At 33.4% G+C, this 17,655-nt stretch overlaps 1 protein-coding gene across 2 annotated transcripts in view; it reads right to left on the bottom strand.

Moving 5' to 3' along the window:
• The window catches only part of Afti (aftiphilin), a 38,329-nt gene that overhangs the window by 16,280 nt on the left and 4,394 nt on the right, over positions 1-17,655 (bottom strand). For both annotated transcript variants that reach the window (XR_011950969.1, XM_072531648.1), the window contains exons 3-5: positions 13,874-15,654; positions 10,531-10,747; positions 830-1,817 (exon numbers count right to left, since the gene is read on the bottom strand). Coding sequence is in view for 1 of the 2 variants with exons in the window: in XM_072531648.1 (XP_072387749.1) it covers positions 830-1,817; positions 10,531-10,747; positions 13,874-15,654 (2,986 nt within the window). In the remaining variant the exon portion in view is untranslated. The remainder of the gene's footprint in view (positions 1-829; positions 1,818-10,530; positions 10,748-13,873; positions 15,655-17,655) is intronic.

A 17,655-nucleotide genomic window follows, 5' to 3' on the forward strand; every position in this document is an offset into this window, starting at 1 on the left:
TAAAATTCTGAGTAACGACCCCGCTTCGGCAACTCCGGGCCTCTCAAAGGTAACATCTGATTAACTATTCGTAAATAAAGATATAAGGCTAGAAAACAATACAAGCTATAAGAAGAGTTCTTCACGAAGAGAAAAACTTCCTGGCTACACTGTTTACACACCGTGTTTACTTGAAGAACTACAAACAGCCATCTGACATCCGAAAGACGACGAAGTTGCTAGTCCATACAACAGGATGGAATAGATAAAGAATTTCGGGTTTATTAGTTTATTACCAACCAGTAGCTCGTAAAGATGACCAAAGATGCAGTTCTCAGCGCAACAGTGCTGAAACGTATCGCTTATCTGCTATGAAACAATCGAGAGCAACACGGCAGACAATGTAATAATTCAGTCCTGTAGCCGGTTCAAAGTTCTCCCCAAGTACAACTTAAACATCCAAATAAAAAAATGAAACAGCCAATTCTTACTAAGAGACTATATAACCTGGATAACACGTTACAAATTATGGTGCTCAATGTGGGGAATTGATATATTCAGCCTCGACAGCATTACAGCACGATAAATATAAGTTGGGTAAAAAATCATGAGCGCTCTAAATTTCGAGACTCTTTTTTTTTACAAATAATAGTTTAAATAAAGAATTAATATCTCTTCGATATTGACAGAGATAAACAGACTACGAGTCAGTTAAAACAAACTTTGATATTAGCAGAGACAAATTGAACACGGCTCTGTTAGTTCGCTCATTTGTTAGATGGTAAGCTATTAGTGAAGCACATACACTTTACACCGCAGAAGAAAACTTTAGATATATAATATATATTACCTTGCATTTTCCTTTATTTCAGACTTCTTTGTATGAACAGTACTAAAATTATTATTTACTTTCACTTCATTAGGTTTCTTCGGTTTCTCTTGTTTATCTTCCAAACTAGGCTTCTCTTCATGTATCTGGTTTAGTGGAACTGAAAAAACTTCTTCAAACCTTCTGATTTCATCATCGGTAACACCTGGATCCGGCCAGTTAATCTGAGATGAAGGAGCATTCGAGTAGACCGGCACAGGCTTCAAAGGCTCTAAGATGGGTGCCATTGGTGTAACCTGCGGCTGGGGTAACGGTACTGAAGAATGGAACTCTGTAAAATCGTCGTCGCCTTCGTTGTTATCGCCTAAAGGTTTTGGTTGTAATTCAAGTGTTTTTACAGGCTCTGGTAGAGGATTACTTGGAATTTCTGGAAAAATATTCGTAATTTCTGGTATTGATGGTTTTGAAAACTCTACTTTATTATCGAAAGCATTTTTATCGACGAATGCGTCAAACTGTGTTATTGTCTCATCGTTGTTTTGACTGACTGTTGATATTGGTGGTAATTCTAGAATGGTCTTGTTAGGAATGCTGTCACTAGACAATTTTTCAGGAACTTGATCTGCATCTGTTTTATTACTACTATGTTCAACGGTTTCGGGAAAACTCTGAAAATCGTCAAATTCTACATCCTCGACATGTTTTTCAACAATATCTTTAACTTCTAGGTTTGTCTCAGTAAACACTGAATCCTCTTCAGATATTACTTTTCTAGGCAATTCGGGAGTTACTATGGTAGGTTGTAGGTATACATCTACATCGATATGGGATTGTGTAACATCAGATATGTATGTTTCTCTTAAGGGTACAGTGGGCCAGGCGGGAATCTGAGGTTGTTCCGAAGATTTCGAAGATTGGAATGAGGTGAACTCTTCAAACTCCACGCTTGGTGAGATGGATTTGGAGGCTTTCGGTTTCACAGGTTCTTTGGTCAATTCATTAGATGAATCTATAAAATATAAAAGTATGTAAGTGTCTAATACTAAAAATATTGATATGATGTTTTGACTACATACTACCGTTGATATTCAACTAAAAATAAAACTCAATCAATACTTGGTATTAAAAAAGTTGATTTTAGTGCACGCTTTGCACCTGTGTTTCTTCATTAATAAGTAGCTGTTTTATAAGTATATTTTATAGTGTTTTTACTCAGAAATCATTGGAGGTAACGATACAATTAAGTAGAGAATACGTAACACCTTAGGACTCTTACCCACATGTTCATAACAAGCTAACGATTAGTAACATTTTTATAATGTTTACAAATGTTCTCGCAATTTCAATGTGTGTCCTTATTTCTCTACAGATGGCTAGACTTCCAAGTGTGTGTCGCTTTGTATTGATTATAATTTGGTTTTCATCACGATACTTCATCGCTGTGCTCTATTTACGAAATCCGATGATGTAAATTCCACAACTGAAAGAACATCTGAGAATGACCCACAAGAAAATTAAAGTACCTTGGTAGAACAAAGTTCTGTGGTTACGCTAACTAATTTTACTGGACAATGGACCTCTGAAACAGATGTTTCAGAAATACCAAAATTTGAGTCTGTTTTACAGTCAAATGTTCAATTCACCCATAAAAGCCAACCAATATTTTATTTTAAGAACTTCTTTCTTTGTGATCTAATAAAACAAATTGTTGCTCAAACAAATTTAAATGCTGTACAAAAAGACAGCAAAAATTACAAAAACACTAGCCAAGAAGAAATAAGGGCATTGCTAGGTGTTTTTATTTTAATAGGACTGCACCCTTTACCAGACAAAGATTTATGTTGGTCAAGTGATCCTTTTTATAATAATCCTGTTCTCTCGAAAGCTTTTGCAATAACCAGGTGCAAAAAATTAATGGAAAATATCCATCTAAATGACCATTCAGCAGCTGCAGAGAGAGGTTCACCTAACTTTGACATACTGTATAAGATAAGACCATTTATAGATAGACTAAATGAAATTTTCAAAGAACAAGCCAATCCTGGAAGTCGATTTTTTATTGATGAATGTGTGGTGAAATTTAATGGACGTAGTTCTATCAAACAGTATATGCCCAAGAAGCCAATTAAGCGTGGTTATAAAATTTGGGCAAAGTATGATGCTAATACTGAGTTTCTGTACCAGTTTATTATCTACACTGGAAAAACTGAAGGCATTGAAAATGATGGCTTGGGATACACGATTGTAACTGAATTATGTCAAGATATACCACACAAATCTTTGGTTGTTTTTGATAACTTTTTTAATGGGAAACTGGAAAAATTTGGAAACTGTTGGAAAATTTGTATGATAAACAGCTGTACGCTATAGGTACAATCAGACCTAATCGCAAAGGTTTACCCGATTTTATGAGGAAAAAGCTAACCAAAAAATGAAAAACTTCGAAAGAATGAATTCTATTGTTTGAGCAGTGGCCCTATAGCAGCAATAAAGTGGTTGGATACCAAAGAACTGCCAATCAACCACATAAAGTAACCATGATAAAACGTACACAAAAAGATGGCACAATGAAAAATTAAATGTACACAAGAATTCATGATTAAAAAAATACTTCTCACTAGGATTTTAGGCTTCGCCTTGGAAGCTCCCTTAGGTGACTTTACAGTAAAGGCATCTCGACCTGTGATATTTAAAAACAAAAAAAAAAACGGGAAACTTTGGTGTTCCAGACGAAATTTGACTAAGAAATGTAGGACAACATCTACCAGATTATACAAGATGCAGATTTTGCCCAACAAAAAAAAAAAGAAAAGCAAACTAACATTATATATTATGTAGTTATTGTCAAGTAGCTTTATGTCAAAAAAAATGTTTTAAATCATTTCACACTGCTGTAGTTGAGACCTAAATTAGTTTTGTCATCCATATATGCATTTTTGTATTTTTTTATTAAATAAATTGTTTCACAAACTGTACAAGGGTAATTAATTTCCCACCTACAAACATTTTTTAAGGAACATCGAGAAAATAGTTCCCACCATTTTTTTTATTACATTTTCAAATTATTTTTTATTTCAACAAAATATGTTTCATTTACCTCCTTTAGATACCAAAAGTATATAAACAAACAAATTAATTCTCCTTATATCTCATGTCTTATTAAGGGTTAAAATCGAAAAGTACTTCTCTCGTATCCAGTTCTTTTCTTAATCCGAACTGAGCATCATCTATTATTATAAACAATAATGGCTAAAATATAAACTTTTTAACTAATTTAATTCAAGGTCAAAATCAGCCCGTAACATAAAAAACAACAATGAAATGCGGAAATACCCACTAAGTGTACTTCTATGAAAAAGAATATTGATGAATTATTGATATGCTGTTAGCGGTTAAGGAGATTACTTGTATTTTTATATTTATATAAACCAATATATCTTGTTATTGTCCTATAAATCGTCTAAATCAATTTGTTCTATTGTTATTAAACCTTTTTTATGTTCGTCAATTCTGATGTTAAAATTTCTGTAAGTCCCTCCTATCTAAAATTTAAAACAAGTTCCACAACGAATCAGTGATACTTACGTTCTAACCATGTATCCCAATCTTCTTTAACTTTCGAAGGAGAAATAGTCTTACTGGGATTAGGTTTAGGGATATCTAGGGATGCAGCTAACTGTTCTAAATCTACTAAAGCGGTCTGGCAATCTTAGAGTATTGTAAGGTTTTGTTAAGGATTTTAGGATTTTTAAGAGCAAGGAATCCACAGGAAGCATGAAAAAGTTCAAAAAAATAATGTCAAGGTTTTGTAGTTGAAATAGTAGACTACAAGCCGATGGGACATTTTTAAGGGGTCATTTGACCCAGCATGAGTCACATATAAATCAATAATACAATTTTTAATAACAACTTTAGAAACTAAGCCGTCAATTTTTATCGTATCGGTACAGGTGACTACACAGGTAAGGTAAACTTACCACTCAAGGGAGGGGCATTTTGGTTAAACACATGTTTACGGCATTTATAATTTAGGTAGTTAATACAAAAATAATGACTTGCGACCTAACGCCGTACAAGAATATTGGTACCAGTAGCAGGGACAATCTTGATTTTCGGAAAATTGTGACCCCATTTTCGGTGCAAATTTGATATATTACTTTTGTAACGCCGTTTTACAAGAGTGAGAAATCTGGGGCGCAACACTTGATTTTAACCCCCGTTCGTAATTTATGGATTACTCGTAAGAATACGATAAAAACGAACCATTAGACTTAGTTTTCTATTATATATTTTTTTATTCGTATTTTTTATTCGTTGTTGTGATTGATTTAGTACATAGGATTTAGGACATAGTGGGTTATACTAAAAGGTAAAAATTACAAATTTAAAAAAACAAAAAACAAAAATTTGAACATTTTACATATTTTTAAATACTGTGGCTGTTATTAGTTATTTAAAACTAGAAAAATGAAAAAAAAGATAAATTTCTTGGTAATGAAAAGAACCAAACAAACTAAACAGACCTTCTCAAAACTTCTCTTCAATTTAGGCATTTGGAAACCCGAAAAAAAAAATTTTCATATGAGTTTTCCACCCTCGAAAATGCGTATTTTCGCTTTTTTAAGATTTTAAATTATTTATAATTTGAAAACTATCAACTTCAGAGAAAAATAGCATAGGCTTTTTTTGTTTTTTTTTTTTGACAGGAATCCGTAAAGAAACCAAGTCAGAAACATTTTTCCTACGGGAGCGGCCTCACAACCTGGACTATAATACTTTTAAAGCCATTTAAAACATTTTTTTGTACGGTATTTTGATTTTGTTGATAATTAATGTTGACAAAATACATGAATGCCGAACAGAAATTTTTGATCGTAATATCCCACTTATCAGAGAGAAATTATTTTCCTCTCATAAGCACATGTACCGTGAAAAATGTAAGGTAGATCCAAAATTGTTATTATTTCATGCAACTAAATTTAAATCAGTGAGTTTCATATTGACTCAAATCACCTCCCTTGTACAACTTAAAAATAGAGGGATGCACCCTAGATTTCTCACTACTGTACCAGCCAATATGTACGGCACTGCAAAAAAAGTAATCTAAATAACGATCCGAAACTATGTGTATGAATGCCGTACCTTGCTACTAGTACCAATATTTTTGTACGGCGTTAGGTCGTAGGTCATTATTTTTGTATTACCTACCTAAGTTATAAATGCTGTACAAATATGTTTGTCCAAAATGTACCCTCCTTTGAGTGGTAAGTTTACCTTACCTGTGTAGTCACCTGTACCAATAAAAATTGACGGCATAGTTTCTACAGTTGTTATTACATATTGTAGTATTGATTTATATGTGATTCATACTGGGTCAAATGACCCCATAAAAAGGTCCCCCGGGCTTGTAGTGTATAGTTGATGGATTCTAGCGATACTTGGTAAACATTCATTTTATATGTAAGTAAAACACTGAAAATTGTTTTCTAAATAATAACAAAAAATGGATTTTTGATAGTATTTAGTGTTTATAAAGTGAAGTATACTATACACTGATCATTAAAATTAGGGGAACACTTTATATGCTTCAATTTTTTTTTTTTTCGTAGAAACGCTATACACACTAATCAAACATCCAGATTCTCAAAGACAAATATTTCTCCTAATAGGTTTAATACATTAAATGCATATAGACATATACGGTAAAGAGACAGTGATACTCGGAGTATATGCACCAACAGACGATTCCTCGAGAGTAGAAAAAGAAAATTTCACGGAACAACTTCAACACCAAATAGAACTAATTAAGAAGAACGTGGAGATAATTATAACACGAGACCTTAACGGCAGAACCGGAAGGAAAGAAAACGATAAAGTAGTGGGGAGATTTGGAGAGGATGAACAAAACGATAACGGAGAACGTCTGATTGCATTATGCGAACTAAACAACCTAAAAATTACCAACGGATTTTTCAGAGATAAAATATTCATAAATATACATGGACGCAAGAAACACGAAAGCTGAAATCTATAATAGACTACGTAATAGTATAATAATAGGAAGATTATATGGGAAGATACTGCGAAAAAAGATAGAGCAAGCGATAAAAGGCAAAATCGGGGAGGATCAGGCAGGCTTTACGGCAGGAAGATCATGCATAGACCAGATATACACACTGGAATAACAGTTGGAAAAGAAAAAGGCAAAAAATTGAGATATATATTTGACATTTGTGGACCTGAGAAAGGCGTATGACTCTGTACCAAGGTCAGAACTATGGGAGGCAATGTACAAATTAGAAATACAGACGGAACTGATAGAAGCTACAAAAGCTCTGTATAAAGAAAATAAAGTATCTATTAAAATGGGAACAAGAATCATAGGAGACTTCACCACAACAAAAGGGCTCCTGCAGGGTTGTTCCACATCTCCAACCCTATTCAATACTTAGAGAAAGCCTTGAATACATTTAAAAGAAAATGCGAAGGCATGGGAGTACCGGTACGAAACGAATACCTATATAAGTTAAGTTTTGCAGACGATCAAGTAGTGATTGCAAAAGAACAAGAAGACCTCAGTTACATGATGACGCAACTACAAGAAGAATATACCAAGGCTGGCCTAGATATTAACCTCGCGAAAACAGAGTAGCTATCCACAAGTGAAGAAGACATAGAAGATCTACAGATTGACGACAACGTAACAATCAAAGGAAAGGATAAATTCAAATACTTGGAGTTTATAATCACGAAAAAGGCAACAACAGAGGAAGAAATTAAGCAAAAATTAGGACAAATAAGAACATCAATCCGACAACTTACCTCAGTATGGTGGGATAGACACCTAAATATGAAGACAAAAACACAGATTTATAAAACATTAGTGCGAAGTATTATGGCATATGGGGCTGAAAATTGGATTATAAACAAGAAAGCAGCAGTAAGATAGTAGCAACAGAGATGAAATGCCTGCGAAGATGCTGCAGAGTAACAAGAATGGATAGGAGAAGTAATGAGGAAATAAAGCAAAGAACATCAATAGAAACAGACATACTAACATATATAGAACAAAAACGACTAAAGTGGTATGGGCATGTATGCAGCCCCATAGGAAGGAGGAAAAGAGGACGGCCCCGAATATCCTGGAGGAACGAAGTAGACGACGCCATGAGTAAGAGAGGCCTAAACGATAGAGAATGGGAGAACAGAGAGAGATGGAAACGGTTGAGCGAGGGAAGGCAGTGAATACTATAGAATCCCTGAATATATGTATACAGTAACAAACAAGTACCAATTTCTTATACACTCAAAAACCTTTCTACCATATAATGGTGGTAAGGTTTAATTCACTTCTTAAAAAATTTCTTCCATTCTTTGCGGTTTCGTGTCAACATTTTTGCGTCTATCCATGTCACTCTTCTACTCTTTAACATCTTTCCGATTACTTCATCCCATGTCTGTCTTGGCATTCCTTCTTTGTTGTTTTTCAATATTTTTGCTTCCCACACTCTTCTCACTGGTATGGTATCTTTTATCGGGTGTAAATAACTCCACCAACTCACCTGTCTTTGCCGTTCCGTTAGTACCCATGCTTCGCTTCCAAAAGTCAGAACAGGTCTATAAAGTGCTTTTGAAAACTTTCATTTTTGTATTCCGAGATATTTCTCTTCTGCATATAAATGTTTTATGTATGGTATGATACAATTGTAGCACTTTCTCTACTCGGCTATTGATTGATTCTGCTTCTAAAGATCCTGTTTCTTCATTATTACTCATAAGTATGTAAAAGTTTTAACTTGTTCTATTTTTGTTCCTTCAATTTCTATATTAAGTTCTTCTCTTGTTTCTCCTATCTGCATAACTTTTGTTTTGTTAATATTTATCTTCATTCCGTTTTCAGTGAGTACTTCTTTCCATATTTCTAAATTATTCGGAAGTTCTTTTTCAGTGTTTGCAATTAGCACCAAAACGTCAGCAAATACTCCTTCCAAGATTTCTACTCTTTGCAGATTTCTATACTCTACATTCAGTTTTTAACTTCTTGTTGTGTATTTCTTAAGAATTTCGTCCATAAACATTATAAATAATGTTGGGCTAAGTGCTGCTCCCTGTCTTGGACCTTCATTTATTGTAAACGTATCTTTTGTTGCCTTATTACTAATTACGGCACTGTGGTTCTCATTTTTTTCTGTTTTTTGTATCATTCTTAGTGACTTGTTGTCATACATATATATAGTAACGTCAATCCTCTGTAGTTATTAAATTCTCTCCTATCTTCTTTTTTGTATATAGGTACTATTAGTAACACTTTCCAATCTTTCGGTATATCTTCATTTTTTCATATTTTATTCATTATTTTTAGTAATATTTGTTGTCCATTTTTCGTTTGAACGTATGCCAAAGTGTATCGATCTTGGTGGGACATATTTTGAAAAGGAACAAAGTACTTTAAGTCTATATATTTTTTGTCTTTATGGCTATATGCCAAACTAAAAAGGCAACTCTCATATTGTCATATTGTTTAAAGTGCAAAATTCTAGCATCTCCTTCAATTGTTATTTCTGGTCATTTCTCCGTATGATGCTATATGTCTAGGGTATATTTCGTCTTTTATTCAGATTCCACTGTTGAAATCCTCCGCAATGTATACTTCTCCTCGTGCAATAGCTCTTAAAGGAAAAGTACCAGAGTCTTGAAGCTTGGTTTATACGTTTCTCTCACTCTAAGGAAGAAGCCAAATGAACTTAGGGTCAATAGGTCCTCTGGATTTTCTACTTATGCATTTCCTATTTCTTCAAGGAAAAGTTTTAGAGTCTGAAAACTTTGCGCTCAGGTTCCTCTTGGCGTAAAGCAAAACTCCGTGGAATTTGGGGTTAATAGGTCTTCTTCTCATATTATTACGCTTTTTCTTTCGTCTTAAAGGAAAGATTCTAGACACTTGAAATTTGGTGCGTAGGTTCCATTTGGTGTTATATGATCCCATCGTTTCTGACTGTATTTTTACTTTGGTTTTATATCCTGCATATACGTTCTCTTAGACTTATACATAACCACTGGTACTTGCTTGTTGTATAGTAAATTTAACGGATCTGGTAGCGTATTCTTGAGACAAAACGCTCTAGCGAGACAAAAACAAAAATCAAGAAATATGTAACAGACACACAAGACGAAATGGTTGAAAAACCAACCATTTACAAGTCTCAGAAAGAGATACGAATGATAGAAGTAATATTAGAACTGGTGAAGTAAAACAAGGAAATTCAAATATGCCATAAAATGGAAGAGTGACAATAAAATTAGGACAATATGCGTAAGGAAATGAATGAAATTACAGGAAATAAAATTAAGCGAGAATCTGGATTGAGTCTGACAAACTTAACACTCACCGAAGCTAAACATGCTGTTGAAATCTATAATACAGTAACTTTTGCATTGAATGCAAATTTTGCTAGACCTTTTTATTGATATAGACACTTATTTCCAACTTTTTCTACATCCCCAAAACTTAAGAAAGCCAGGCAGATCTGGTATCTCCAAAGAATGCAAGAAGAAAGAATTCAACCTTGTGCGGCCAGCTTTGAAATAGAACAATATGTGACATATGATTTTCAGCCATATTTCTATAAAATAAGTACATCATTTTTATAGTATCAACAATTTATAAGAGATTATCAATCATAATTAAAAAAAAATGTATTAATAAGAGTTCTTGTAAAACTTACAGTCGAGTGGATTCACCAATCCAGAATTTGTCCAGTCGAACTGCGCACTTGGTACATCTTGAGCCTCTTGAGAAGATTGGGAGCTGGTTTGAGGAGCCGGAGGGGTTGGTTTAGATGGCGACGGTGTAAGAGATTCCATCTTAATAGGTTCTAACGGCTGACCACCCAAATTCGCGGCGAATTTCGGAACTGATGGGTTCCAGTTGTGCCCATGGAGCTTAAAAAATAAAGCAATGTTTATTTATTTGTAAAGCCACTGTTTAAAAAGAAATAATAACTCTTGGTCTACCACGTAACAATTAATATAACTGGTCTCGAACTAATGTATTTATTTTATGTTTAATGCCAATTTAATGGTTCCTAATTATTGTTTAATACGAAAGTTTTTTCTAGTATAAAATTAATTATTTCTAGTGAATTTTGAACTTCAGTTTGGAAATAAATGTAACGAGGTTGATTAAGGAAATAGCCAACCAGTATTATCAAGCCGAGCATCATGATCATTCTGGAGTGATTATCTCATCTTCAGATAGGCGATGATCTAAATCGCTTCCCGAATGTTTCTAATAATACCCCAGTCAAGAAAAAAAAAGCTAAAAATCTTATACACGTATTTAAAGGTTCTACAAGGTATATGGGAGGTAGCTGATGCCAATTCCCTGACGACATACAGCTAATTTTGCTTTGTTTTTTTTACTAAATAAAAGAAAAAGGGTTCAAATAAAAGTTGTAGTTAAAATACATAAACAGTTGACCCAAATAATGGCAAAAACTGGCGTTTTGCTGGAATTTTTTACGAATTAAAAAAAAGCTGTTCTAAGACAATATTTTTTTAATTCATTATTTGTTTATTTATTAACATTAAAACTTTAAACTCCCGTAATAAATTATTCAAACCTTCTAAAAGGAATCAGGAAAGTGATGGGTAGAATCAGCTTGCAACTTTCCAATGTAAAAATGAAGACCTGTTCATTAAAAAAAAAATGAGAAAATTTTGTATTTGAAAATAGTAATCCCACTGTATATTGTATAGCTGCATTTCAAAGTTAAAAAATTATTTAAAAATAACACTACACTAGAAAATCTTTGACATATCATTTTTATTACCCTGGAAACCTAATCCACACCCCTTTAAACATTACCGGTTTTCTCAAGAAAATTGTAAATATTTCAAAAATTGATAACTTTAGGCCTATAAAAACTTATATAAACTCTTCATATTTTAAAAAATACATTCAAAAATGCTTTAATGGTGTTCCATTTAAACAACAACTTTGGTTCATTCCGTTGTTTTGACTGATCCTGTACAATCGAAAATAATTTTAATTCGTAAACGTCTTTGATATACAGTGCTAGTCAAAAGTCCGTTCCCCCTCGTATCTTTTGAACAGTTATTGTATAATAGTGAAATAAATATAAATAGCGTAAACTTTAGATTTCAAGTATCCCCACAGAAAAAAATCTAATGGTGTGAGGTACGCTGACCGAGCTGGCCATTTTATCGTACCTCGTCGTCCAACCCACCTACCACGATATTCCTCATCTAGGTAACGTCTTACTGCACCATAATGGTGTGCAGGGGTACCATCTTATTGAAACGTTATTTTCAAGTTGCCGAATTCATCTGGATTATCCTCCAGAATCTCAAGTATTAAAGGTTAATTTTATTGGAGATACTTTCACAGAATTTAGGTGAAAAGGTACGCAACTTTATTTTCCGCTGCATGGAAATTATTTCCATATTTACCAATTATTAACACAGCTGCTACTTTGTCGGTTACAGTACGTACCATTCTGCTTTTGTAAAAATTTAAACGTCTCGTCCAACATGAATTAAACTAAATATTAACTAAGAACAACTTGACAACTAACCAAAGGCGGACGTTAGAATTTTTATTAATTAAATGCCAAACTAGAATTTTACTATTTATTTAATTTATTCGTCAAAATCATCTTAACTCCAAACAAAATTTGTATGACTTAATAGGTATATTAAAATAATTGTAGTTTCGCATTTAATTAATAAATATTGTAACGTTCGCCTCTGGTTAATTGTCAAAAAAGTTGACGTTGACGTAAAAAATTAGAGAATTGAAAAACGTCAACTTTTTGACAAGTAACCAGAGGCGGGGGTTTTAATATTTATTAATTAAATGCGAAACTACAATTTTAGTATTTATTTAATTTATTTATCAAATATATAGGTATTTTCAATACTTTTTAAACGAGGTATCACTTGTCATAAGGTCCTCTTTAAAATTATCTGTCACAGTGGCGCTGTACCGTCATCTGTCACTATTACGTCACTTGTTATGACTACTTAAGAAGCCTACGTCTGTTTATTACCTCCCTCCAAATTTCACTATTATAAGTATATCCGTTCAAAAGATACGAGGGGAACTTACTTTTGACTAGCACTGTATATCAGATTTGTTAGAAGTATTGTTTTATATACTGCATAGTTTAGCCATAATCATAAAAAGTCAGAGATTTGGCGCACCCTGTATAATGAGGAAAGTACTAGATGAATGAGATGGAGTAATTACTATAGGAGGCAGAAAAAAGTAAGCAGGGATACACAGATGCAGATACTAGCAGCGAAACGATTACCATCACCGAACGGCTAAGCCGGATAAGCAAAGAATTCAGACTTCAGATCAATGTCGGTAAAGTGGCGCGTTTCAAAGTATTAGACAGATTTGTATGCTTGGGCTCCCCGATAACCAACAAAGTCGATAGTTCCTCAGAAATCAAGCATAGACTAGCAATAGCCCGAAACACAACAACTAAATTATTTAAAATATGGAAAGATCAAACAATAACAAGGAATACGAAGCTCAGGTTGGTCAATGACCTGTATTTCCTATTACTACATACACAGCTAAAACATGGACTCTCCAAAAAATCGATACAAGTAAGATCGAAGCCTTTAAAACGTGAGTCTACGAATAATTCTACGCGTGTCCTGGACAAAAACACAGAACCAATCTGTCAATTGTGGAAGAGCTTCATATAAAAGATAGGCTATTAAAAAAAAAGTAAACCAAGCATACCTAAATTACTTCGGCCACATAAACAGAAGAACGGGAACTATGGAACTATTGGTAATAGACGGAAAGGTAAAAGGCCGAAGACCAAGAGGAAGATCTCCAACATGATAGGCAGTCCAAATGGAGACTCTTGTGGGAAAATCCCTACATGAAGCTGTCCATCTGGCACAGGATCGAATCCAAGCTAACAATATTTAGCGTATTACCAACCCCTAACAAGGGCTCAAGGCTCAAGGAATGAGGAGAATTGCTATATTTAATTTAAAAATATATAGATAAAATCATGTACTTACTATATTTCTAGCATCAATGTTTAAACTTTTGAGCAAATACTTCTGACTTGTAGATTTTGACCAATGGTATGTCAAAGCAGGAGAATCTGTTATATCCTGTATTTGCTTGAAAATAAAATCATCTTTTCCTAGTTCAAAATAGACAAAATCTTCCTGTGTTTCTTCAGGAAGAACAAATATTTCCTTCACCACCTCCTCCGTTTTTTTGAAAACTTCTTTTACATCAAGAACAGGGAATGTGTCTTCTAGTGATTGATTATCCGGTTTCGGATCAGAAGAAGACGACGTGAAATTACCGAAATCTCCAAAAGCATCATCAGAAACATTAGGATCTAAGCCTTGAGGATCAGCTGTTGTGGAAAATGAGGCGAAATCATCAAAATCATCGCCATCTACTACATCTTTAGAACTACCTTCTTTACTTGTGGATGGATATGCCTGTGACGTAAAATTGCCAAAATCACCAAAATCATTATCTTCATGTGATGCACTTGCGGTGAAAACACCAAATTCTGAAGTTCCTTTTTCATTCGCAGCTTGATGCTGCTGTTCTTTTGAACTCTCAGTAGCAGATGTAAAATTTGCAAAATCGTCGGATTCGCATGCTTTAATTACGTCATCTATTCCAAATGCAGGAAAATCTTGAAATATTTCCGAATTAATAATATCTTTCTGTGTGCTAGTTTCAGGTTTAAAATCTGCGTCTTCAGTATTAATTTCAGCATGTTTAGATTCTGCAGATAAATCATCATCAGGTAAAAAATTTCGAGATTGAACGAGAGATTTATCTTCAGTTTCTTTAGTCTCTAAATATTTAGTTTCTTTTGTTATAATCTCTGTATCTTTTATGTGTTCCATTTCATTATTTACAAATTTCGGCGAACTGTCAAAAATAGTTTGTGAAGCAAATGTTCCAAAATCGTCGTCTTCACTGTCAATTTTAAAATCATTATTATCGTCCCCATGGTTAAAATTAGTTTCTGAACTGTTTTGAATATTTTTATCTTTGACTAGATTACTTTTTTCAGCATTGCGTATATTTTTGGAATGTGTTGAATTACTAATAGTTTCTACATCTATTTTAACGTTTTTGTTAATCGTTGATGAAAATTTTGCAAAATCGTCTGTATTATTAACGTCTTTTGAAAGATCTGAAAACCCCTCGTCCTTATTCACTGATTTGAAGTTAACATTGTCACTGGATATCGATAATTCTGAGTCTAAATTACTTTCGTAATTGTCGCTACTAATAAAATCAGCAGACCAATTAGTACCTGATCTGTAGTCTGAGAAACTAGTGATTTTTTTTATACTATCAGCGTCTTCCAAAGAACAACCATTTGATGTATTCAGTTCATTAGTATCCTCATTTGATATATCAGGATTACTTTTTATTGGTTTATCACTATTATCACAAATTTTACTTTCATGACTTGAGTTATTTTCAATAATCAATTGACCCGGAATGTTTTCTGTAATATTATCTCCTAATTCTTGATTAACATAATTATTTTTACTAAAAAAGTCATCAGATTCTTTAATTTTCGAACCAGAACTTTCATTCGTTGATTCAGTAATGTCTTCCTTTAACGAATCTGTTGATATAACTAAATTTTCATCTCTATCTTTACTTCTTTCAAGATCATTAGCTTGTAAGGTTTCCTTTGAGTTGTCTATATCGTTTTTTTCTGATTCTAAATATAAAACAGGTTCATCTTTGCTATTTAAAACTTCTTTAGGCAGTTTCTTAGGGGACTGATCCGGAGAAGATAGAGAAAAACCTGGAAAAAATGTTTTATTATTACCTTCATGTTCAAAGTATCTAATAGAATGATAATCTTCTACTACTATTCATATTTCAAATTAAAATAAATTTGTTCAAATAACTTAAATGACACTTCTACTTTCTCAAGCGGATGAAGAAAAACAACATCCTATAGAATATGAAGATCAAAACAATAAACAAAGTAATGCACAGCGATGGTAACTAGATCATACAATATTCCTCAAAATTTAAAACATAATTCTATCCAAAAATGTATTTAAAATATCATGGAAAACCCCAAACTCAATCAATTCCGAAACCAAGTAAGCCAAAATCGGTCCATCAATCATAGAGACTGATATCACTTACATTTTATTCTATGCTATTATAAACCGATTGTATTTATAACAATCCTATCGTACTTATCAAGAAAGAGCTCCAAAATATTGAAAATAATAACATCCAGTTTAAATATTATGTTTATATGAGATTAAGCCACTTTTTAAAAAATATTATTTTCATTACAACCAATAATTGTGGCTTAATCCCGTATAGACATGCCACAAGAAAGTAGTTTCAGAACCTTTTTGAAACATCCAGGTTAACTTAATATGAGTGCTTTTTCATACCGGAATTGAAGGTAATGAAGCTGTAGATGAACGGTTAAAATATAACTGTAAGCTGTACATGCACCATACCAAACACCTTTTAAATGTGTATTACAACTTTAAAAAGGGTTTTCGCCTTCCTTGGCAGTTAACTAATATGTTCTCAAAAAAAAATCCTATTTTCAATGACGTTTTTACTAGCAATACTTAACCCACTTACTCCTCGCTAACAACTGATTATCTATTTTTTGGTATTCGTTTAACGGTTTTTCTAATATGTTCAGCAAAATTATTAATCTGTCTACAGTATACTCTCTCTATAACGAACACGGTTATTACGAGGTTTCGCTTACAATGAGGTACATTAGATGTCTCGTGAAATTTCTATTGAACTATAGCCCTCTATAGCGAGGTAAATTTGGTTATAACGAGAGAAAATAAGATCGAAAAACGTGTTTTTTTACGTTTTTGGCCTGGCCGTGGCTATAAATAAATACTCTTTTTAACTGCCGCCCACTTTTTCTGTTTAATCTACTGACCGATATTGTGTTGTCAGTATAGGGGTTTGACCATTCGCACCTAATAAACTAAAAGAGGCTTAAAAACATGACAAATGAAACAAATTTCATCAGAATTTCATTTCACACTTGTTTTGTCGTAGATGTTTATCGTTTGTTTCCTGATTGTGCTTTCGCGTCTTGAAAGTTGTGTTGTAGATTACATAGTCACATAGATTACACACTATGATTCCTAAAACAAAAGCATTTACTTCAGAAGAAAAAATTAACATCCTTAAAGATGTTGAGAACGGTAAGAAGAAAGCAGAAGTTTGTCGTGAAAGAGGAATTTCAAGTTCCACTCTATCTATCATGCTCAAAAATAAACACAAGATTTTCGAAGCAGGTTCGTCTTTTTCCGGTAAATCGAAAAAACTACAGCAACTAATAAAAAACTCGATACTGTAATGGTATAAACAGGGCTGCGAATGTTCCAATAAGTGGACCACTGCTTCAAGGAAAAGCAACACAGTTTTCGCAAGCGCTAAGTGGTGATGAGAATTTTAGAGCATCATGTTTCCAAAATAGTCACTGACAACTGGTTGAAGTCATGGCCTACAATAAGACAAAATTACAGTGACGATCATGTTTTCAATGCCGACCAGCTGGAAAGTTTTTTTAAACTTACTCCAGATAATACCCTCAAATTCAAAAATGAATGTTGTATAGGTGGCAAGTTATCAAAAGAAAGGGTAACTGTACTCGCATGTGAGAACATGTCCGGTTCCGAAAAAAGGAAGTTAGTCGTCATTGGGAAATCTCAAAAATCACGATATTTCAGGTGTGAATCAGCTTCCTGTCACATATAAATTTAATAAAAAATCGTGGATGACAGCAGAGATTTTTAGTGGA

Source organism: Diabrotica undecimpunctata, chromosome 5 (assembly GCF_040954645.1).
Source record: "Diabrotica undecimpunctata isolate CICGRU chromosome 5, icDiaUnde3, whole genome shotgun sequence".
NCBI lineage: Eukaryota > Metazoa > Arthropoda > Insecta > Coleoptera > Chrysomelidae > Diabrotica > Diabrotica undecimpunctata.